Source organism: Balearica regulorum, chromosome 1, assembly GCF_011004875.1.
Source record: "Balearica regulorum gibbericeps isolate bBalReg1 chromosome 1, bBalReg1.pri, whole genome shotgun sequence".
NCBI lineage: Eukaryota > Metazoa > Chordata > Aves > Gruiformes > Gruidae > Balearica > Balearica regulorum.
The window spans coordinates 172,120,044-172,143,655 of NC_046184.1; the positions used below are offsets into that span (position 1 = coordinate 172,120,044).

At 37.9% G+C, this 23,612-nt stretch overlaps 1 protein-coding gene and 1 long non-coding RNA gene across 3 annotated transcripts in view; one reads left to right on the forward strand and one right to left on the reverse strand.

Moving 5' to 3' along the window:
- Positions 1-18,419, reverse strand: part of SCEL (sciellin) — a 54,056-nt gene extending 35,637 nt beyond the window's left edge. The window contains exons 1-6 of one of the 2 annotated variants that reach the window (XM_075741633.1): positions 18,398-18,419; positions 18,167-18,289; positions 11,603-11,676; positions 5,776-5,893; positions 5,056-5,118; positions 4,670-4,741 (exon numbers count right to left, since the gene is read on the reverse strand). In XM_075741633.1, coding sequence (XP_075597748.1) covers positions 4,670-4,741; positions 5,056-5,118; positions 5,776-5,893; positions 11,603-11,645 — 296 coding nt within the window. In that variant the 5' untranslated portion in view covers positions 11,646-11,676; positions 18,167-18,289; positions 18,398-18,419. Of the gene's footprint in view, positions 1-4,669; positions 4,742-5,055; positions 5,119-5,775; positions 5,894-11,602; positions 11,677-12,992; positions 13,102-18,166; positions 18,290-18,397 lie in introns of those variants that run through there. The other variant, XM_075741635.1, reaches the window with a different exon arrangement.
- Positions 195-3,950, forward strand: LOC142600156 (uncharacterized). Its single transcript, XR_012833611.1, has 3 exons — positions 195-315; positions 2,602-2,778; positions 3,725-3,950. It is a non-coding gene; the product is annotated as an uncharacterized LOC142600156 (long non-coding RNA).
- Positions 18,420-23,612: the final 5,193 nt, after the last annotated feature.

Below are 23,612 nucleotides of genomic sequence, written 5' to 3' on the forward strand. Positions count from 1 at the left end.
GTGCTCTGTGCCTTTTTCAAATCTTCAATTTAATTGTGCAAATAACTATCTCATATATATGGGCAGCTTGTGACTGTGACCGGCAGTTACAGTTACTCGAAAGATCACTAGAGGTCTCGCTAAACTTGCTAGCATTACTACAGATGCAAACACGAGCGTTTCTTCTAATTCACAACTAGCCAATGAACCAGCATTTCTTTCTTGTTTCATTTAGTATTTTCAAAATTTCAGCACAATACTTAAAGGGTCCAGCTGACATCCTACTCCACTGCTGCCCAATGTAGCAGCAGCTTTGAAAAAAGTGAAAGAAGAAAGGTGAGTATAATGTTAACTTCTCCTTATACAACTTTTCAGCTTCTGACAAGCAGTGGTCGAATATCCTTTATTTGCACCCAGAATGCTGTCTCCAACAGACACCTTTGGATCAATGATCCATTTATCCATCTAATGTTTTTCTGAGCCATCTGAAGTTTCTGGCCTCCACAATATCCTGTGGTGGTGAATCCTAATATATGTCTTCAGGGGAAAAACAAGGGGTTTTTTTCTTTCTTTCTTTCTTTCTTTCTTTCTTTCTTTCTTTCTTTCTTTCTTTCTTTCTTTCTTTCTTTCTTTCTTTCTTTCTTTCTTTCTTTCTTTCTTTCTTTCTTTCTTTCTTTCTTTCTTTCTTTCTTTCTTTCTTTCTTTCTTTCTTTCTTTCTTTCTTTCTTTCTTTCTTTCTCTTTCTTTCTTTCTCTTTCTCTCTTTCTCTCTTTCTCTCTTTCTCTCTTTCTCTCTTTCTCTCTTTCTTTCCCTTCCTTCCTTCCTTCCTTCCTTCCTTCCTTCCTTCCTTCCTTCCTTCCTTCCTTCCTTCCTTCCTTCCTTCCTCTTCCTCTTCCTCTCTTTTTTCTCTTTTTCTCTTCTTTTTCCTTTCAATAATTACCTAAACACTTCGTACAGAATCTCCTCATTCTTATAGTGCAACAAACAGAAAATATTCCCTCCTTACTCACTTTCCCTATATCACTCTTTTCCAAGCTGAGGAAACTTAGTCTCTTTAGACATTCCACATATGAAAGCTATTCTATCCTTATGATAATCCTTTCTCACCTTCCTCTGTATTTTTTCCTGGTTCTATTGCAGTTTCTTCACATAAGTGAAATACTGCATGCAGTGCTCAAGATGTACAAAACAAGCTCATACCACAACTGAGCAGTGGTTTCTGGTTCGCTCTCCATTCATTTTCTAGTAATTTCTACTGTTCCAAAGGATTAGATTATTAATAAAGCAGACAATGAAAGTGTCTCATTTACTTCAGTCCTGTCTCTTCAAATCTGATTGCTATAAATGCAGTTGGGATTTATTCTTCCTGGAAGCTATTCTGGATTTAGTAACACCTAGTACTTGGAAAAATAGCAATGTCATTTTCATTATCACTATTTGATTTTTAAGTCTCTCCCATCTTTTGTCAAATATTTAGTTAGTTGCTAATAATAAGAGAGAAAAAAATAGACAAATAAAGTTTTTCCTCCCATCTGGAAAGGCTGCCTGTGATCATCTGCACAATGCAATTGTTGTCTGAGTTATGATGTGTAGTTCTACATGCCAGTACAAGTATGTGTGCACCTACTGCCATCAAGCTATGGATTTCTGTTAACAATTTAACTGTGTTTGGTATTTTCTTGTGCTTGCAGCCAATGGTGCAATTGCATGTAGACATCTGCAACATCGCTCCCAGATCCTTAATACTGAAACTGATGTTCAAATTTTGTAGATACCAGATTAGGCAAAATTCATATCAAACAATACCTTCTCTGAACATGGATATGGCATTATCTAGGAAGCAAAAAGCTGTACTTAAAATCGCTTTTAGTTATGTTTTCACTGTCAGATTTACATATGCAGTGAAGAACTCAAAACTACTCCTATACTCCTCAAATAGTTTATTTTGGATTTTTTTTTTTTTTTTTTAATTAGAATGTCAATGACTGTTTTGCCATTTTGAAAACTAGCTATTGAAAAGACATTCATCCAGATATACCCAGATTCTTTAAATACTCGTCCTTCAGAATGTTACAGTCATGGCCAGAAAAGATACAAAGCAAAATTGTGGACAGATGATCCAATCTCTGGCTTGAAAACACGTAACTCCTAAAGACATTTTGCAGGATAGAAGACTACCATTTTACAGCACCTTAGCTAGACAAAAATTATTTTCCATATAGACAACATGACTTACAATAATTCTGTAAACAGCTCTGAGAGATCTCCAATACCAAAGTAATGCTTCTCAAGAACTGTCTTCTAGGAGCAGTCCTTTATACTTTTTTCTGCATTCCAGGAACATGCTCCATTTTTAACTCTGCTTTCTAGTTTTGAATAGGAAAAAAAATGAATGCTTCTTTTTCACACAGACAACTAAACAATACAGCTATTCTGCAGACTGGTCTGTTCTAAGCTTGGAGATTTCTGTACTATGGTTATGCCTGCCAGAAATAATTTATAAGAAAATAAGGGCATTGTACCTGGTGGAGAACATCCTTCACAGAGGAAGTACCAAGTTTGACTGAAGGCTACAAAAAGCTGCTAATAGAAAATAAATCACCACGCCCTTTTATGCCTTAGGTTGCAAGTTTGAGGAGATGCAGAACACATGATCATCCTCTACAGAAGTGCCTGCTGGCAATGGGTGTGCAAAAACTAATCCTGGAATGGCTATATTCCACGGTTTTGAGAAGACCGGTGATGAGTGAAGAAAAGTAAACAACTTGATGGCAGTTTCCTCATTGTGATCATTTCAAGGTGGAACCATCATTATTCACTCCATTTATGGACATAATCCACATTAGTTACCAGAACTGTATATTCACACCTATAATCCTTTCTTTGTATTCTCTGTCATCTGTTGCATATTGAGAACCCTTTATGTTGGATATTTGTGTATATGAAAACACAAAGACAGCTTACAACCTAAAATAATTCAGACATCTTAATATTTCAGCATAAAGCAAAAAGACATAGATAGAATGCAAAAGAACAATGCTGTTCAGCAACACTATAGAAACTGGAATTGTCCTATGCCTTCTAAATTAGTAAACAGGGTTTTCATGAATGAAAATTAAGCCTTAAAATTTGTTTTGAAGTCAATGAGCATGTGGATAAGAGTGACATAGCTGATACATTCTACTTGAATTTCCAAAGAGCTTTATAGAAATTTGCTTCAAGGACTCTTAAACAAACTGATCTCCTATGTGGTAACAGAGACGGTCCTTACATGCATAAATAACTGGTTAAAAAGGGGAAAACAAAGGTTTGTAATAAACAACAATCTTTCAGAATGGAAAGAGGGATCTGAACAAGACCTGTGTTTTTCCATATGTTCACAAATTATCTGGAAAAGAAGAAAAGTGAAATGATGTTGCTTGCCAATGACACTAACTCATGGTAGTCAAAACAAATGCCTACTGGGAAGGCTTTCAGAAGTCATCTGCTAACATGTCAGATTTCTAAAATGGCAGATGACATTCACTTTTCTTAGATGTAAAGTAATGCCTGCCAAGAAAAACAATTGATCTCTGAACCAGCTATTATCACTCAGGAAAGAGGTCTTGGAGTTATATAGATAATGTTATGAAAATGAAAGCTCAATTCTCAGCATCACTCAAAAGAGCAAATTCAATATTATGAAGTAGGAGGGAAAGAATAGCAAATGAACCACATCATTGTTATACTCCTCTATATATACAAGGTGTGATCCCATCTTAACTACCTGCGTGGAGACGTGGACCCCTAGATGAAAAAGATGAATATGGAAATAAAAAAGATACAGAGAAGAGCAATTGAAGGCAAATTGAAGTTATAGAATGGCTTCCTTGTGATGAGTGAACAAATACAGCAGGATTCACCAGCCTGTACAAGAATCGATGGAAGGGTGATATCACACAGCTCTGTAGCCTATTCTGTTCTAGACTCCTAAGGAGAAGGTCAATTTTACGTAACAATTTTTCATTGTTTCTTACAACAGAAGTAAGGATCATCAAACAAAATTACACAGTGCTAAGATCCAACCAAACAAGTGCACTTTTTCCACAGTGTGCATTTAAGTGCTGGTACTCATAGCCTCAGCATGTTGTGGATACCAGATGTTAATGGGGGCTGAATTTTGAAGTTGTGATGCAGAAAGAATCTGCAAACACAGGCATGGTCATGTCTTAACAGAGGTCAAGGCTGAAGAGGACATTCAAATTAAGCACCTATATGATAAGCATATGATTCTGATACTTATACGGACCATGGTAAGGAGTCGCAGCAAGATTTTGCAAAGAACTAGGGGTTTAACCATGTTATGCTTAATTACTGGAGATAGGACTTGGATTTATAGTTTAAAAAGCAGGAAACTGGGGAGGAGTGGATATCATCTGTGCAGAGATACTTACATTTATGAGGACAATAATACACAGAAAATGATACAGAAAAAGAAGAGCAAGATATCAAAAGAACCTTTTCTCAAATTACATTTCCATTGTCTCATTGACAATTCAAGCAAAAATCATTCAAAGTCCTCTACTTAGACCCTGAATAAATAACAAAATTTTAAAAAATGCCACTGATTTATTTCATTCATGCTTTCATTTTTAGACCTCTCACAGGCATGAGAATCACAAAATACAAAACATACAGAAAAAAGCCCTACCTGTCCAAGGTAGTATCAGACCTGTATCGTCCAAGTACAGCTTTCTGATCTTCCTTTTCATTTGTGCTAGTGTTATAAAAAAGGTTAGAAATGCCACTTTGGTCACTGCTTTTATTAAACAATTCATTACCAATAAAACAATATATAAGTCTTGAATTAAGGTGTCATACAGTATTTCAGACCATTCAGATGTCAATGGAACCAACTCTGCATCTGTTGTAATCATCAACTTAACAATCATTGACATCAAAGTCAGATTTACAGTGGAAACATCTATAGACTAAAACTGAGCAAAGAAAGCTCTTAGTATAAACAGGATAAAGTAAAAGGATACTCAGTATTCTTTGGAAATATCGTTAGAAAGGTGTTCAGATACTCTACTGTACCTGTGTAGGCTATCTTGGGATTTGTATTGATTGAGCACAGCCCTTCCATAGTTTTCGTCAGCACTTCAAGCAAAAGACAGACAATGGTTAGTTAAAATCTTAATATTAAAAATAGAAAATTGTTTCTTGGCAAAAGATTTCTGTCCTCAATCCGATTTCACAGCTGTCCACTACCACTGTAACCACGCCAGCTACAGATCTCTGCATTAGATGATTCCAGACATTTTGGAGTAAAAATTATTTCTTCATACGTGCTGTTCATGGACCAAGTAATGAGAGCTTGGTCTCAAGGTGAAGCTTCTACTGTAACACAAGTCCTAGTTTGCATTACAGCAAATTTCAACTGATTCTGACTTAAGCTCCTTAAAAGGACTTCCCAAGATTTATAATCTTCATGTTCATAAAAAGAAAAAGTCAGATTGTACTCCTGCAATCTAAATTTGTGAAATGTGGGATTTTTATCGTAGAGCAGAAACCTGACATCTCATTAAATGCTCAGCACTCAAAAGTCCCATTGAAAAATATAGTCAGTAAAAAAGTTCAGCACACTAATACTTCCAAAAGGCAGTCAATACCTCATCAAGATAAGCAAACAATAGTTATTTGATGAAATTTATGGAACATTGATTGATCCCATTCATGAAAAAGTAGTCACTCCAAGAAAATGTACGTAGCATACTGCACTAAATAAAGAAGAAATGTATTTCATATCTTTCTTACCTTTCCTCTTCAGACCTCTTCTTTATCCAGCTGTTATCTTGCAAAAGGGTCCGTCGTTTATTAATATCATGAGTAGCCTGTTGTCTGCTTTTAATTGCAACAGAGGGGCTCTTATTATCTGCAAATGTAGAGAAGCATGTCTTGAAAATGAACGTATGGGATAACTTTGGAAACTTAAAGTACTATTAGAAAAGCTGAAACAGTGAAAAGCTGAAAAGTGAAAGTTTATCTCAGATTGAATCTTCAGCTATCACTCCTGCGCAGATCATTTCCTTGAAAAGTTTGTGGCTTGATCCCTTCAACCTGGAAGGCACTGCAGAAGCCCAGTTTACCAAACTAAATTCAGCATCAACCTTATTATGAAACAGCTTGATATCTTTTTAATGTAAATGGGTATCACAGATCTGATAAAAGGATTATGAAATATACATACAACAGTAATTCCAGGAAAGTCAAACTAATGAATCCAATTTCCTGAGGTGTTGTCTGTGGGTTTTTTATTTGCAGATGTGTGTTAGGATGGAAATTTCAAACGAAAAATAATCTTGAGATGATCACATGGTCATCCACCTACATTCAGCCCAACATGTGTGGATTTTCAGGCTTCTCAAAAGAGTCAGACTCTGCCTGAAGTGTTATCCTCAGTGGCTGAATGAACATGGTCTGTATTCTAACCAGCTACCTAGCTTTACTGAACTTTTAATAACAGCAATACCTTTACGGTGTATATCTTTACATCAGATTTAACTAAAATTGGTATATGGTTTCAAAGGTTATTGGGAGGGACAGACAGACATGCACAATCACACACTATATGAATATGGAGGCCTTATTTACTTATGAAAATGACCTAAAGTATCTTTGCCTAATAATGTTGATATGTAGTAACTAACAATACGATGTTCACTTGATTTGTGAGTCTATATATTCCTTACTGTATTAGAATCATAGAATCATAGAATCATAGAATGGCTTGGGTTAGAAGGGACCTCAAAGATTGTCTAGTTCCAACCCCCCTGCCATAGGCAGGGACACCCTCCACTAGACCACGTTGCCCAAAGCCTCATCCAACCTGGTCTTAAACACTTCCAGGGAGGGGGCATCCACAACCTTTCTAGGCAACCTGTTCCAGTGCCTCACCACCCTCACAGTGAAGAATTTCTTTCTAATATCTAATCTAAATCGACCCTCCTTCAGCTTAAACCCATTACCCCTTGTCCTGTCACTACATGGTCTTGTAAATAGCCCCTCACCATCTTTCCTGTAGGCCCCTTCAGGTACTGGAAGGCTGCTATAAGGTCTCCCCAGAGTCTTCTCTTCTCCAGGTTGTAGAAAACCCCAACTTTCTCAGTCTACTTTCATGAGAGACATGGTGATGTTTATCCTCTTTGGTTTCCCTTTATGACAGGTTTGGCCCAGAAGCAAGCAAAAATATTCAATGAGTATTGTCCAGTATTCTCAGGGGGTTTTTTTCCGACCTAAGTTTCATATCATCAGTCTGTTTGAGGTGAAAGGGAATATTGTGCCATTTTAACATTCCCCTTTAAAATGGAAGACTAGAGCTCAAATAGAAACTCCATTTTATGATTTTCATACTTGCCCCAAGCTTTCCCAGACAAGAGAAGGTGAAAAATTAAATACGCAAAACCTTTGTCAACAGCATCCAATTAATCAACAAACTGACTGATGAAAAATACTGAGTTTCTTAGGTTTTTCTTTAGAGACCTTCATGATTTTCTCCATGAATTCCTCACTCTCTGACCATCCACACAAAAGGAGTTCAACACCACCAGATTTCAGGAGACATTATTATCTGGTGTTCAGTAAGGACATTTGACCATAAATATTGCATATAGAAAGACCCCACTTCACAGAAAATAACATGCAGTGAGTATTATGTCATTTGTCAGAGCTGTGTTTTGGCATTCTGCTGTGATTTATAAGAAAATATAGCTCTTGGGTTTAATCCAAGAATTTCAGTGATAACATGAAAAAAGACAAATAGCTACAGTGAATGAAAGACCAAATCATAATAAAGCCCCAAAACTTTTATTTTAAGTGACAATGGCCAAGACTGATTTTTTAAAATACATTTTTCTCATGAAAGAAAAACACTGCAGTACAAAGATAAAATTCAGTCTAAAATGTATATCTGACTGTAACCCAAACCGTGTCTGCTCTTATCTGTTGCAATTCACTGTATATATGTCCATACTGCCAAATAAAATGCCAGTGAAGGAATTAAAGGATTGGACTCATCATCCATATTTGCCTAGTTGCAAATGATCTCTGGTTCCGTGTAGGACTTGCTCTCTCCAAGACTGAGCTGCTAGAGAAGTGACAAACATTTAAGAGGCATGGCTGTGATAGTACGGATGTGTGTTGCTGTCTCTTGTCTCCGATGCCAAGGTTTGGCTTTCTCTTTTTGAGCAGTATAGATGCAGCCCTTTGAGACCACTAAAGAATGAACAGGCACATAAAGTTATCTAACCTCACTGCATGATCTCCGCATCAGCCTGTTCACTGCCAATTGAACTAGTTTTTCTCTGAAAAATATTTATGAAAATCTGACTTTAAAGACTTCAGAAAATGAAGACATCCAAGTCTCATCTGCATAGCTCCAGTGGTTCATTAAAATATCTATTAAAATAAACACTTCTTGCAAACGAAAAAGAGGAAGGACCTCCATCAGTTTAAACAACAGCATTGTCTCATAGTCGCTGTCAAGAATAGAGATAGTTGTAATCAGCAAACAAGACTATATTAAGTGCATTTGCTCTAAATATTTACTTATTTGGATATAATGATAATACTAGCAATGACTGGGATGTAATGGGGATTTGGATGAACATATCTATTGGATGACACTCATCTACAAGAAGGGCCAGAAGGAGGATCCGGGGAACTACAGGCCTGTCAGTCTAACCTCAGTGTCAGGGAAGGTGATGGAGCAGATCATCCTGAGTTCCACCATGTGGCATGTACGGATCAACCAGGTGATCAGGGCCAGTCAGCATGGGTTTATGAAAGGCAGGTCCTGCTTGACTAACCTGATCTCCTTCTAGAACAAGGTAACCTGCTTAGTGGACAAGGGAAAGGGTGTGCATGTGGTCTGCCTGGACTTCGGGAAAGCCTTTGACACTCTTTCCCACAGCATTCTCCTGGAGAAACTGTCTGCTCATGGCTTGGATGGGCCATGATGGGCATACTCTTTGCTGGCTAAAAACCTGGCTGGATGGCCTGGCCCAAAGAGTTGTGGTGAATGGAGTGAAATCCAGTTGGTGGCCAGTCACAAGCGGTGTTCCCTAGGGCTCACTATTGGCATCAGTTGTCTTTAATATCTTTATCAATGATCTGGATGAGGGGATTGAGTACACTCTCAGTAAGTTTGCAGATGACACCAAGTTGGGTGGGAGTGTTGATCTGCTCAAGGGTAGGAAGGCTCTACAGAGGGCTCTGGACAGGCTGGATGGATGGGCCAAGGCCAGCTGTATGAGGTTCAACAAGGCTCAGTGCTGGGTCCTGCACCTGGGTCATAACAACCCCATGCAATGCTGCTACAGGCTTGGGGCAGAGTGGCTGGAAAGCTGCCTGGCAGAAAAGGACCTGGGGGTGTTAGTCAACAGCCAGCTGAATATGAGCTAGTAGTGTGCCCATGTGGCCAAGGCGGCCAACAACGTCTTGGCTTGATTCAGGAATAGTGTGGCCAGCAGGAGTAGGGAAGCAATTGTGCCCCTGTACTCAGCACTGGTGAGGCCCCACCTCGAGTACTGTGTTCAGTTTTGGGCCCCTCATTACATGAAAGACACTGAGGTGCTGGAACGTGTCCAAAGAAGAGCAATGAAGCTGGTGAAGGGTCTAGAGCACAAGTCTTAGGAGGACCAGTGGCTGAGGGAACTGGGGTTGTTTATCCTGGAGAAAAGGAGGCTGAGGGGAGACCTTATCACTCTCTACAACTACCTGAAAGGAGGTTGCAGCCAGGTGGGTGTAGGTCTCTTCTCCCAAGTAACAAGTGATAGGACAAAAGGAAATGGCCTCAAGGCGTGCCAGGGGAGGTTTGGATTGGAGATTAGTGAAAATTTCTTCACTAAAAGGGCTGTCAAGTACTGGAACAGGCTGCCCAGGGAAGTGGTTTAGTCACCTTTCCTGGAAGTATTTAAAAGATGTGTAGCTGTGGTGCTTAGGGACATGGTTTAGTGGTGGACTTGGCAGTGCTAAGTTAATGGTGGGACTTGATTTCATCTTAAAGATCTTTTCCAACCTAAATGATTCTATGATTCTGTTCTATCTAGATAGAAAAAAAATGTTCAATAATCAAGGATTTCAATGAAGATCTAATAGCAAAAACTGTACCTTTCCATTCTCATAAATATTTAGATATTTTTAATTTGATACAATCATTTGCACTGAAAAAAAAGGTTAATTTTCAAAATAGGAAAAATGTGAAAGTATATTCATTGCAGAGATAGATAAATCTTCTTTACAGCAAGGATAGCTGATGGCAACTAAAGGGATAGAAATTATTCCAGCATTCCTTTCATACTAATAGTTTTAGCCAAAGATGCTTTCAACTGTCTGCAATACATTTTAATCTGTGCTCTAGCCTCAGAAGCCATAACCTTCTCTGAATCTTGGAGAAAAACTCTTCAATGACACAAACATAACATAAGCATTTCTATATATTCAAGTACTCACTATATATACAACTATTAAAATTAACCTTGCATATGCAATATTGGCTTTTTTCCAATAGCATTTTAGGAAAACTCTTATCACCTACCCAAAAATCACTTACATTTCACAGAAATCATGGCTTGCTTAATTGCCTATTGCAAAAAAAGGGTTATGGGAAATCTCCTATAAATGTAGTAGCCAAGAAATATATATTGTGTTTTCTTTTCAAGAAACATCACAAGAAACATGCTAATGCATGAGGCCTTGGGTTTGCTGAAGGGTACTCATTTCTGCTCTAGTGGACCGCTTCGCAAGTTTCAATTAAAAAATTAAATATAGATCTGATACAACAGTTCAGGCCATATGAGCAAAGGCAGATGGAGCTTATCCCCTTCTTATTTTGGCAATAAAAACTTTATGTCCTTAACACAGTAGAGCCAAGCTGCTCCCCACTGTGGCTGCATCCATTTTGGTGTACTTAGGCCTGGCACATCCCAACTAAACCAGGTCCTCATGCGCCTCAAAACCTTTCATTGTTTAGAAGTATTTTGCAGGTTTGAGAGAAATGGAAAATTTCATCATGTTTCCAGTTTGCCTCAGGTCATTTCTCTGCAGAGAAAGCAATTCCAGCCCTCCTCAAGTTTTGTCCCTCCAGAGGAACAAACAATTTCATCGGACAATGATTAAATAGCTTTTCTCTCTGCCCCCTCCATTCTAATTTTCCTCAGTTTCTGCTTGTTCCCCCTGAGCAAGTCAGACAGACAGTGCTGAGGGCTATGGATGCCCTGTCTGCCCACTGCCATCCCAGCAGCAGCCATGCTCCTGCAGGGTTTCACCCAGGTTTCACCCTCAGCAGAGGGAAGCGCCATCTTGCAACACGTTGCCCAGCTCCACGGCTCCACTGCACTGCGCTGCTTCGTGCTGTGTTTCGGCCTGAAGCTCTGCCAGCGAAAGCTTATGTGAAACACCACTAGCTTTGCGGCTAAAGCAGGTCCTACTGTGAATCCAAAAACCAGCCTGTCACTGCCAAAGAGTGGCGGTGTACCCTGTGAGGGAGCTGCATGGTGGGCATGGCAATGCTTGGAAAGGAGGGAGGCCGTGCCTTAACCTCCAAGTGCCCTGAGAGCAGAAAATGAAGGACACTCAGTATTACCGCTTTGATTAGGAGACTGTTTTCGTATGCTGAAAGCTGACATTTTCTTCAATGGGGTGTCCTTCTGTGGGAATCTAAAAGAAAACATAAAAAAAAAAAAAAAAAGAGTTGGCGGTGAGATTAGGAATGAGCCCCAAAGACAGTTTTAGTTCATTTGCCACTTTGATCACCTCCTCACACAAGTTTATTCTGATAGGGTGGAATGACTTAGCACTAGCTGCAGCCCTCTTGGAACTGAAGCTCGGGCGCAGCAGTGGTTTTTCTCTCCCTGGTGATGCCCACGTATATTCCTGCCCTGTGCCTCTGCCTGTCACACCGCCTCTCCTTCCCTGAGAACGTCGGGTGGTGAGAGCCTTCAGAGGAGAAGATAGAATAATGAAGAATGGGGTGAGGTGATTAGCTTAATGGGAAGATGATATCAGCCTGTGGCTCAGAGCTGTGCCTCGGGCGCACGTGGGCTCACCCAGCCCCGCTGACAGGTCTCCCAGCTCCAGTGGCCTGCGGCTAGCGCAGGGGTCTAGGACTGAGGTAGTTCTTCTGCCCTGCAGCTGTTTTCCAGTCACTGACTTCTTCCCTTATCTCAAGTAAGGTTAAAAAATGAACAGACCAGACTGCTGATTTTAAACAAAAAAAAAAATTTATTTGGGAGTTGAGCCTCTCAAAAGAGTTCATGTTATGCTTTGAAACTGGATTTTGAATATCAGCTTTCCTAGAGAAATCATCAAGCAGAACATAATGATATTTTAATAACAAAAAAATCTTCCTTATTAAAAAAAAAAAAAAGCAATCCTAACATTGACTTAAGACTGTGGACAAAATTGGCCCTCTTCAGCAGAAGGATTCCTTTTTGAAAAGCAGCATTTTCCAAGAAAACAATGTTAAGCTGGAAAGCTCCCAACCAGCTCCACTGGTCGGGCTGCTAAAGTTTGTAGAAGCACCAGAAAACAGGTTTTGTGACAGCAGCAGTCGTTAAAAATCAAAAACATTCCCTGTTATTTGGTGACATAGTTGTCCTGGTTTTTTTCATACATAGAATGTATTGGTCACTCACCTAAGATAGAGTGGATTGAGAGACCAGAGCCTGTGGCTGTTTCTTTACCAATGGAAGGTGAAGAAGATGTTGAATTTTGGCAAAAGCTTAGCAAAAATACTAAAAGTAATGCTGACAACGAAGCATTTAAAACTAGCGGATGCCACAATGAATTGCGCTTAGAGCAGATTTTTGTTTTCTGTGTTTTTACTGCCAGCCAATTGCTAAAAGAGCTTATGATTACCAAGAAAAGAAAGCAGGAAACTAAAATCTGAATGTAAACAAATACAGACCTTTTTAGAAATTACAGATATAAATACAAAAATAATATTGGAGTCCAAAAGTCTGTATATATCTTACCCAGTTGTGAAATTCCAGATGTTTATATGAGTTTAAAATTCTGGCATGTTGATTGAACTCCTTTCTTTTAACCTTAGTTGTTGGTATCAACTGTGCATTGGCACAGTGTGTGTAGAAAGCACGTGATTGCTGGATCTTGCTCCCACCCAATAAAAATATGCTCAGGGCTATGGTGAGCCTTATTTTGCAATAGGTTATAAAATATCTTTAAAAATTACTAGTATAAGGTTTTAAGTAGATATGCACTGAATTCCTAGAAACTGTTCAGTTAGGTTATCAAGCAACCAGTTTTAGATAATAACCAATCTTGCTATAAATTTTCCTGAACTGTCACAAGATGATAGAGAGGAGTCTGATTTATTTATGTACGTTTTCAGCTTAGCAACAGCTGGACATCTGATACTGGTCTTTATTTCAGTCAGTCCCAGGATAATAGGAAGCTTGGCATTTCAGTGTATTTCACAAGCAATGAGTGCTGGCACTCCTTCATCTGGAGAAAAAGCTGTAGTTTTATACAGAAGGAACTTGGATTTATTTTCTAATAAAGATTTTTAAAGCCATTTTCTAAAGGAAGTGAATCATAAAAGTTTGAAAATGGAGGCTTCTTTTGTGGAAATTAAACCAAATGTGTTCATTCTAAGGCTTAGAATATCTTGTTAAAATACACATTTTGCAATTTAAAGATTTCTCATTAAAAATAACAGGAAACTGCTAACTTCTAACTTCATGCTATACTATAGCCTTCCTTCCATAGGTTCATAATGGCAACTGAAATTTCTCATAGAACTGGCAGGAAAGTATCATACATCTTTGTTTAACAATCTAAAAAAAAAAGCCTCAGACATTTGTTCTGAAATATAAATTATCTCCAAAGTAAAAAATCCATACATTTTGAGGCTTGTCTTTACGATCTACAGAATAACTACAAATGCATTAGTGACACTGAGACCCTGAAAAGCAACTGGAAAGCAGGTTTGCAACTCCCGCTTGTATCCATGCATGACAAAAGAAATTCCAGCAAAGAACCAAAACCAGTTCAGAGCAAGTGTGTTTCTTTCATCCTCCATCATTTAATTGAAATGGTGTTTTGTCTCTGGTCCTACATTCATTTTTTAATGTTTTTAGGGCAAAACAATATTATGGTTGCATATGCGTACAGCATCCAGAATAAACTTACTACCTAGTCTCCAAGTCTGCATAAGTAGTATGCATAAATGAATACAAGGAACAGGCACACTCCCTTTTACAGTCAGCACTGAAAATGTGCCAGGTATTCTGAAATTTTAAACCCAGGCATTTTAGTCTTACAGAATACTGCCACATTGTCCTCAAGGTTTACTTCTTGCTTCAGAACTTTTAAGCTGTATATCAAAGATTAATCCATTAAAATTTAAGATGCAAATAAAAAAATAAAAATCCTACTTTAATCTCTAGCACAGACAATCAATAATTATCATAGTAGGATTTAAATTTCAAAATCTTAGAAATGAAAAGAATCTTGTGTAAAGAGGCAGAATACAACTCATCGAAGCATTTTTTCTTGGTCTTCACTATTGTGAACTAAGTGTGTGTATCTGTGTATCTGTGTATGTGGAAAGGGGAACGGACAGGAGACTGTGAAGATCCCATTAGTTTAAAAGCTTCAGCTCATAAAGATCTGGAACCATCACATTGTACACATAGGTCAGTGAACTGTTTATGTTCAGCCCATAGTTCAGGGGAGAGGAAAAAAAAAAAGGTTTTAACTTTGTAAATAAAATTGTAGGAAAAAAATTTAAAGACTTCTATAGTATAGCAGTAAATTATGTTCAGGCATTCTTAATGACATCTCAACCACCAAAGCAAAACAACTCAGCTGGAATGCAAAACAAAAACAAACAGGAATGCAGCTCCAGTGTAATTTGAATTTAAAAACAGCGTCAGGAAACTTTAAAAGAAAATTAAAACTGCCCCAGCCAGTCCAATGAGCAGTTACCAAAAAGTTTTAAGACATGCCAATCCTGGATTCAGACCCTCCCCCATTTTTTGGGAAATCCAAATACAATCCCAAAGAAATACAGAAAAAACTTCAGACATGACTTCAGGGAATGTCAAATGTCCCTCCAACTGGTAGCAAGTAATTCAGAAAGCAGCACAGGTCTCCAGTTCTGTTTTTATCATAAATAGCCGTATTCACACTTCTACATCTCCTTTCCACATCCTGCAGTGACTGATCAGCAGAAGACCTCAGGCCTGCCTTAAATTCTGAAAGCTAGACCGTCTAGTTTTCAGCTGGTCTGAACACACCCAGTCTTCCAACACAGAGCCCTCTTGCCTTCCTTCTTCTGTTCTTGGCTGCAGCTTCCTACATAATTAGGTTTCACATATATGTATTGCTGTATTTAAAAAAAATACAGAATAATAATACAAATATTTCCTATAAGTCTCATGTTTTCCACATGAGACTGAACTAGTTACAACCAAAAAAAGTCTTTGTTCTTTAGCTTCTAGCTATGATGGTGATTAAGACCTTGTTTATAAATATTCAGATTATACGTATTTTGCTTTTAATAAACAATGTTTCTTTCCACAGCTTAGAGGTACTGCATATCATCACACTGTATAATAAGTAATTCAACATAGTAGATGTTGAGGGAATGTTAAGGGAGGCACACCTTCTTCTCTTAAAGGTCAAAACATTTGGTTTTATATTGGTTTTTCATATAAAGCATTGCCGAATGTGAATGCCTAAAATATCAATCTTCCTACTATTATTAATGAACTGGGTGATACAAAAAAATTGTAAATGAACAACTACTTCAAAACAAAAAAGTTTCAGAATTTTCCTCTCTTCCGACTTCTTGTGCTGCCTTGCTAAAGCAGCCTGGATTGTAGAGAAGCCACTGAGTTTGGCGTGTCCACGTAAAATGCCATCTGGAACAAACAGGTTTCTTATACGTGGCTCTACACAGCCACAGCTTGCTGACTACTCTTTGCTACCCGTCCTTCAAGTTTCAACTTTTCAAAAGCATCTAATATCTGCCATTTGAAAAAGAAACTAAACAGATACTTTGTTCTTTCCTTATCCCAAATATGAAACTTTCCACCAAAATTTCATCTTCTCAAAGGACTATTCTGCTCTGAAATAAGCTGAACATTCAATGTCTTGTGAGTAACCAGAGCTCAAAATTTTAGAATTATTCCAATAGAAATCTAATAAAAGATTAGGAAATTAATTTTCCACATCCTTTGAGTTTTAACCCATTTGCTTGCTTTCACTGCAGTCCAGGAGAAATTTTGAATAGAATAACTATTGGTGAGTGAATAAAATGAAGGCTTACTTCAGCTTTACTTTTTGTTTCTTCTTTTTTCCGTTGGAAATGTTAATGTTAATTCTATACTACATGGCTTATCTTTCATTTATATGAGGTGGATGTGGAGAATATGACATTTTAAACAAAAGCACATTTGATCCTACTTAATCACAGTTTCAAAGCACACTACAGAATTTCCTTGCCTTCAGTTAACAAATTTCATGTCAGGTCAGCAAACTGTTATTTTCTATATCATTTCTCTTGAATATAGTAAGACCTAGATGTGTGAGCAAGCAACTGATCACAGTCATTCCGGCTTGGTACAGGATAAAGATCTCCAAGCCTTAGAAATAAGGCACTGAGGAGACACATCATTACAGTTGTTCTTCTAGATAGACATCCATAAGCATGTGAGGTGAAATCTTGTTGGTTTGGAAGTCAACACCATTTTTGGTATTCTCTACATTCATAATTTCTCCCCTCAAATATCAGAAGTGCTGTGACTATGCTGTCAGACCTGGCTACCTATGCTTCAACTCAAATAAGAATTTGTATTTCTAAACATGGCTTTAATTCTTGATCGCAGATAACAACGGCTGTTTTTCAAATTACCATCACAGCTGCGGCCACCCAATGCTGTACCATTCTTCACATTTCCAAACATATGATCTCCTAAATAGCCCGAAAGGCCCACTGTCAGGTGCAGATCTGTGTGTATAACAGGTGCTGTACTTTCTTCCCTACAAAATTGTCACCGCTATCCATTTAAAAATAACTATATTCATTTTACAGATATTAAAGAACAACAAAAACATATTATACAGCAATAGCTGTATAATACATTTGTAAACTTCTAGAAATAACACATTGTGTTTAAATGAGTATTTTACTATATAGTTTAGGCCACAGAAATGATAACAACCGTCACAGAGAATAGGAATAACATGCGTCTGTGCGTAAAAGGAAAAACAGGCAAGGTTAGAACAGGCAAGGTAGGACTAGAGAACACGTGAAGGTACGACAGAAATCATTCATCTATTTGTAGCAGAAAGAGGTCTCAGAACTGGTTTTTCAGGACGTGGGCGGAGGAGATTCAGTTTTGAAAGAAATTAAGCTTTGGAACTGTCACTAATGTAAAATCAGCAGCTAAGTCAGAACCCAAATTTATGTGTGTTTTCAAATTAGAAATATATGGTCAGTTTTAAATGGTGCCTTTTTTTAATAGACTGTAGAAGGAGGGTGATAATTTTAATTTTTTTTTAATGAACTCTTTCCTTTCGCTTTGCGAGATTTTTAATGAAGCACCCTTCCTGTTTATACATGGGTTCAGTTCATGGTACAGAAAAGTCATTGTATCAAAGCAGAATGGGTATTTTTGCTATACCTATTGCAAAGGTGAAAATGAAAGCAAACTGTTGTGGGTTTTGGTTTGTTGGTTTTTTTTTCCAAAATCATATACTTGAAGCAAATTCAAGTAAATGAAATTTTAATACTCTTTAATTTTAGATAAAAATTCCAAAGAAAGAATAAAGAAACAATAAAATGAACCAAAGAGCATAAATTACATTAAAACAGCGATTCATGAGAAGTGGTCTGAACAGTGAGTTTGTCATCAGAGAAATAGAACTGGAATAAAATACAATTAGAAATATAATGTAAATAATGAAGTAATTAAGATAGTATAGCCAAAAGAAGATTTCAGATAGGTCCAGGGAATCCGAACACCTAAACTGAGACACTTTAAAGAGCTGGGTTTTCATCATCAAGTTCTCCACACTTCTTGAAAATCAGATCTTTGAAGCGGGATCCTTAGTTGGACACTAAGAAATCACTGGACTTTGGATACACGGCATATAAAAACAGAAAAGTAAACGCCCTTACCTAGGTATGGTAGAAGTTAGCGTCCTAGCGTGGCTCAGTGTGGAAAGTCAACCTGGAGATACCTGGAAGTGAGGCACAATCAAAGCAGACAGAGAGCTGAACTGTCGTTCCCCATCCAGCTGTCTGAAAAGTCAAGAGGTTTCTCCTTTAGAGGCTGAGTCACTTAAGGAGGAGGCAGGAGGTGTGGAAAAGGGTGGCACCTTGTAGAAATACCAGATCAATTAAAAGTACCAGGGAGTTGTTATACTTCTGTGCTTGCTGTACTTTTCAAGTGCAGTAGGGCTGGGTTTCACCAAATGAAATGCTTTCACAGACCTTGAAACAGAAAACCAAGCAATTACTATTTGGAAAAATATAATACACCTATTTGGATTTTCCACAGAAATATACATTGCAGAGTTATAGGGCTGCCTCTTAGTTAGAGGGTTTGGGGTATTTACACAGGTGAGCATGAAGAAACACCGTATTTCATCAAAGGAAAATTCTGCAGAAGTGTTATGTGGGGAGCATGCATTGGAATCTGAGATGCATTAAGTATTTATGCTGTTTGAGTACGTGGGCAGAGGCAAAAGATCTGTGGGGGAAAACCCTCCCACATGAGATATTGTTCCAAGTCCCTCTTAGCTGTGCACATTTGCATTCTCCGTCAGTACAGCCAGTTATAAACAAAAAAGAGAGAAGACACTGCCTTCGTTTCTTTTTTTTTCTTCTTTTTTCTTTTTTTCTTTTTTCTTTTTTTTTTCTTTACAATGGCTGCAATACCTTTCTCTGTACACTAAGAACTGCCTCACTATTAATAAATACAGTAGCAAGGAACATAAACTTCCTTATAGGAATGCTGTATATGACCCTATGGTTCTGTTTAAGATACAGAGTCTCTTTTTAAAGTATTTTATTCAAGCCCACACTTACTTTACATTTGGGGAGCTTTTGTAATGAAATATATCACATGTGGTTATACAAGATTCTGAGTAACCTTTAGTCCTATTGTCTTTTGTGAAAATTAAGAATTTCTTTCCACACAAAAAAAGGCAAACTGACACAAATTAACTTAGTATATGCCCCCTTAGCCATATTTCCAGTCCTTATTTTTGCTGATGGTTACCTCTCCATAGGCTTGGCACTTAGTAGCATGAAGTTATTGTCTAAACATTGGTTATATCTGATGAAATACAGCTGATGAAGCAGAGCAGCAGGCAAGAAAATACCAAAACTACTAACTACCACAGGTTTCAGAATGAATAAATACAAACAAGCAAACCTTTCTGAACTTTGCACATCTCATCTTCCAGGTTTGTGAAAGTGAAAAATACTTCTAGCAGTCCTGGCATGTTCAGGTACATTGTACTATATGTTTATCTTTTTACGATCAAGAAGAAAAGGTTGCGAATGCATCTTTTTACAGACACATTATGATTTTACAATTTCAGCACACGTCTCCCAAATGAAACAGATGTCTTTTCTCATAAGCAATGCACAATGGGAATTAGCTTAAAAAAATCTACATAGGCTTTGAGTTGAAATGAACTTATGGCTCTGATCTATAATAACAACATCTGAGACCAGGAGTATCTTTTTGTTCTGAAGCATTTTTCTTTCACAATCCAGTTGCTAGATGATATTAATTTGTTACCATTTTACAGTCAACCAGGAGAGTTCTGCTTGTAAATCAGAGATAAGCTTGACCTGTCTCACAGCACTGCCTTTTTTAGCCCGAATGTTTGAGAAACACGAATAGGGATGCAACAAATAAAGTCTGGAGAAATTAAATTGATACTTTCCTGTATTTATAACCTTTGGGCACAGAGAAGAAACTATGGGGCGCAGCAAGCCAATTCTGCTACCCAAAATAAGCCAGAGACTTATTCTAGGAAAGTCCTTGCTAAGTCTTTAATGGCTGACACAACAGAATAGACTCTTTACAGGAAAATGCATGAATACAAGATACTCCAACAATGGTACTGCCCTCAGTCTAAGAATAAAGCAGGCCAGCTATCTTTTATTGACTGATCCACAACAACCAGTAGAGTCAATGGACTGTGAATTTTTGATGTCAGTTATGCTGATTATTTAATATTTCAAAGCTGGGAAAAATTAAAAAAAAAACCTAAGCATTTTTTTTCAGATTAAAGAAAATTCAATTTACTGCTAATCATTCTGTCTGATTTTCTCCACGGTAATCAAATACAAGTATTGTACCTGGTGAATAAAGAATATATGATGCAGTGCCATGTGTCAGGAATTAAACATTTTCAGAATAAGCAAACAGTGAAAGTGACACATAACAATTTTCCATGAAGAAATTTCCCATACTCGGAAGAAATTCAGCTTTCAGAAATTCAGAGGAACTCCAACTTTGCCTTTGGATCTCAGTTTAACAAATAAGATGTATCACAAATCCAGCCACCCCCAGATTGCACGAACTGTTCTGCAGCCAGGTTTAGAGACCAGTACTGTTTTCATTCTCTATTTTAAGGTCCTTATTTAATTGAATTAGGTCAGAAATATAGATACAGTGAAATTTAATTGCTCAGACTATATCAGAATTTGAATTATGTCTCCCTTATTGCTTTTCTCACTTGCAAGAAAACTCCCCAGTTGTAGCACAAACGGATAACATTCTGGACACAGGTTTCTCAGCAGTGTCAAAAACCAGCAACGCAGAAAATACAAGTGTTTATATGCCTCTGTATTCTCCACCAATGACTTATAATCAAAGAATGTAATTCACCTAATCTGCTAGCTCACTGCATTGGGCCATGCTTTACTATTGATTTATCAGAGTTAAAGGAATTTTATTTTAGTTCAAACAGTAAAGTGCTTTCGTGACGTCAGTAACTAATTTCATATTGACCTATCACCGTAATGTCTATGTAATCTCCTTGTTAGGAGTTAGGTAAATGCTCTGCTTTTGCTTGCCATTCTCACAAGAAAAAAGAGGAACTTCTCTGAAAAATAAATACAAACACAAATGGCCACATCCTCAACTGATATAACTCCACCAAAATCATTCTGGTAGCTTGATTTAGACTAGCAGAGTGCATGGCCTGATGTGATTTACAAGAAATGTCTTAGAATTCCTCCCTACATTAACTCCTCTGTTTAACTTGTTAATAACAAGCAATAGGGACACAATGCTGATTATCAATCAGAGGTCACTATCTTTTGCCGCTTAGACTATTAGCATATTTTGGAGGCCATTTCTAGCAAGCTCCTTCTAAATACCTCATCAACATTGGAGGCTTAGGCTTATTTGTCATCCAAAGAATTCTTAAAATGCCTCCTAAGGAACTGCCAGTAGGGAATGTTGACTTTTAAAATAGAGTAGCAATGACAGAAAAGTGAACATAACTAGTTCAGAAATACCATCATTTAGATCTGAATGGCTTATTTAGTATTATTAAAGTCAAATGCATGTAGCACCCTACAGAGGCAACACATTATCATGCTTCCTAATTCCCACCTGTCTCTGAACAAGATGGTTGTGTTCTGTGTACTTAGCTTTAGTTTACCCTTTTCTACAAAGTCTATGATGTCCCTTGATTGCTAGTAAGGTGCATTTTCTCTACGTGATTTTCCTGTCAATTTTTGTTCAGTTTCCATTTTTAAGTACAAAATATACTGCAAAATATTGTTCTACCTCCACATCCTGATTAAGATTTATAGGATGGGCGTCATACAAAAATAACATAATGTAGCCTAGCCCTATTGAGCTTTTATGTAGATTCACAAGGAAGAGATGGGCATGAGCAATGACTCAGCAGGCAGCTTTTTGGACAAATACCATTCTGTGACTCCACCCAAAAAGGGAGGAATACATCACTGAATACATTTTTTTTCATACACGCAGTCCTCCAAAAGAAAAGTCCTTTAATACTTCAGACTTTCCATGTTGGATTGGTAAACTATTGTGTTCTGGGTTATAAGATGTTATTATTCTAACTAGTGTGTCCAAAAGATTTGAAGACATTGTAGCAAATCCTGTTGAATTTTTTTAGTTTCAAGATACAGATAAAACAACTACATTTATCCTATTAAGTTAAAAATAGTCCAATCTCTAGCCTGAGGACAAGTGACACAGCATGGTTTGTATCTATATCGCTAAACTTGCTTTCCAGAAAGAACTGTGTGGTGTCATCCATGCTCCTATTGGAAACAGTCCGGAGCTTGTACTAGAGAGATCCATGCCCAAAGTTTTTTTCAGAGATAACTAATTGGCAGGAAGAAAACTGTGTCAAGGAGTGTGCATGAGAATGGTATGGACAGAGGATATTGCTCAAGCCCAGGTCCTACTGCTACTTAGTTAACTAGCACAGTCCTACTCATTGGACCTGATTTTTCCAAAATGAATTGTGTTCAACATAACTTGTGTCAAAAGATGACTAAAACTAAACACTCTGAAACATATAGAGAGGTGTCGGCAGTGGATGATGGCCAGCTGCCAGGCAGCATTTAGCAGGAGAACACAGCTAGTTAATCTAACCTTTATCTGGGAGGTGAGTTGCACATCTGTGCCTCCTGTACATTTTTCTTGCCTAAGTTTGATCTAAGATCACCTATACAGGCAGCAGTTCTAACAGGTTAAGTCAAAAGGGGAACGGTCATTTAGGGAAAAAAGAACCCAGTACAGCAAATATACTACTTTTAACATAGAAAAGGAAGTGATGCTCATGCATAGCATGACACCGTCCTCTTGAAGGTGACTGACACAAGGACTGCTTCTCCCTTAATTCCCAGTCCAGCCCTACATTAAATAAGGGGGTGCTTGGGACTTGTGCTGCCTCTATATCCAGAGGTACTTTTCACCACTGCTCAAACTAATTAAGCAAGGGAACATAGTGCCTATGGGTACACCCTTACCAAGAGGTATGTATGACTCAGAACCAGGCTAGAAATGGTTGTGTGAATCCCAGTAGCATTCATGACTGTAACAGAGGGGAGAGGGAGAAACAAGGAGTATGGAGGTTTTTTCCACAGACAAGTTATTCTATCATTAGACTCCCATGCGATTTCTGTAACTTGCCCCTGAAGATTCTGATCCTCCTGCTCCTAAACAGACATCTCAAAATAAAATAAACTACTGATCTGATGTGAGATGGAAACACCCTTTCTTCACGGGCATCCTAGCTCATACCTAAGATGTGGGTTTCAAAGGTAGATAGCAACGTCCTGGCCAGCCTTGCTGCCAACTACTGGCAGTGCCAAGTATCTGGGGTCCTTTTTAACAACTTTGTTCCTCCCTTGGTACTCAGAGAGTCAGAATTCCTCTGCCTAATCCACATGCAAGGCTCATCTCCAAGCATGCCTAACCCTTTCAAAAAACAGGATGAGAAAGCAATGGTCTACCAAAAGTCGCTTAGCCTATGGCTAAACCCAAGTTCAAATTATTTGTCCTTTTGACAGCAGCCTGTTTTAACCAGCAGACTACCTTAATCACTGAGTTATA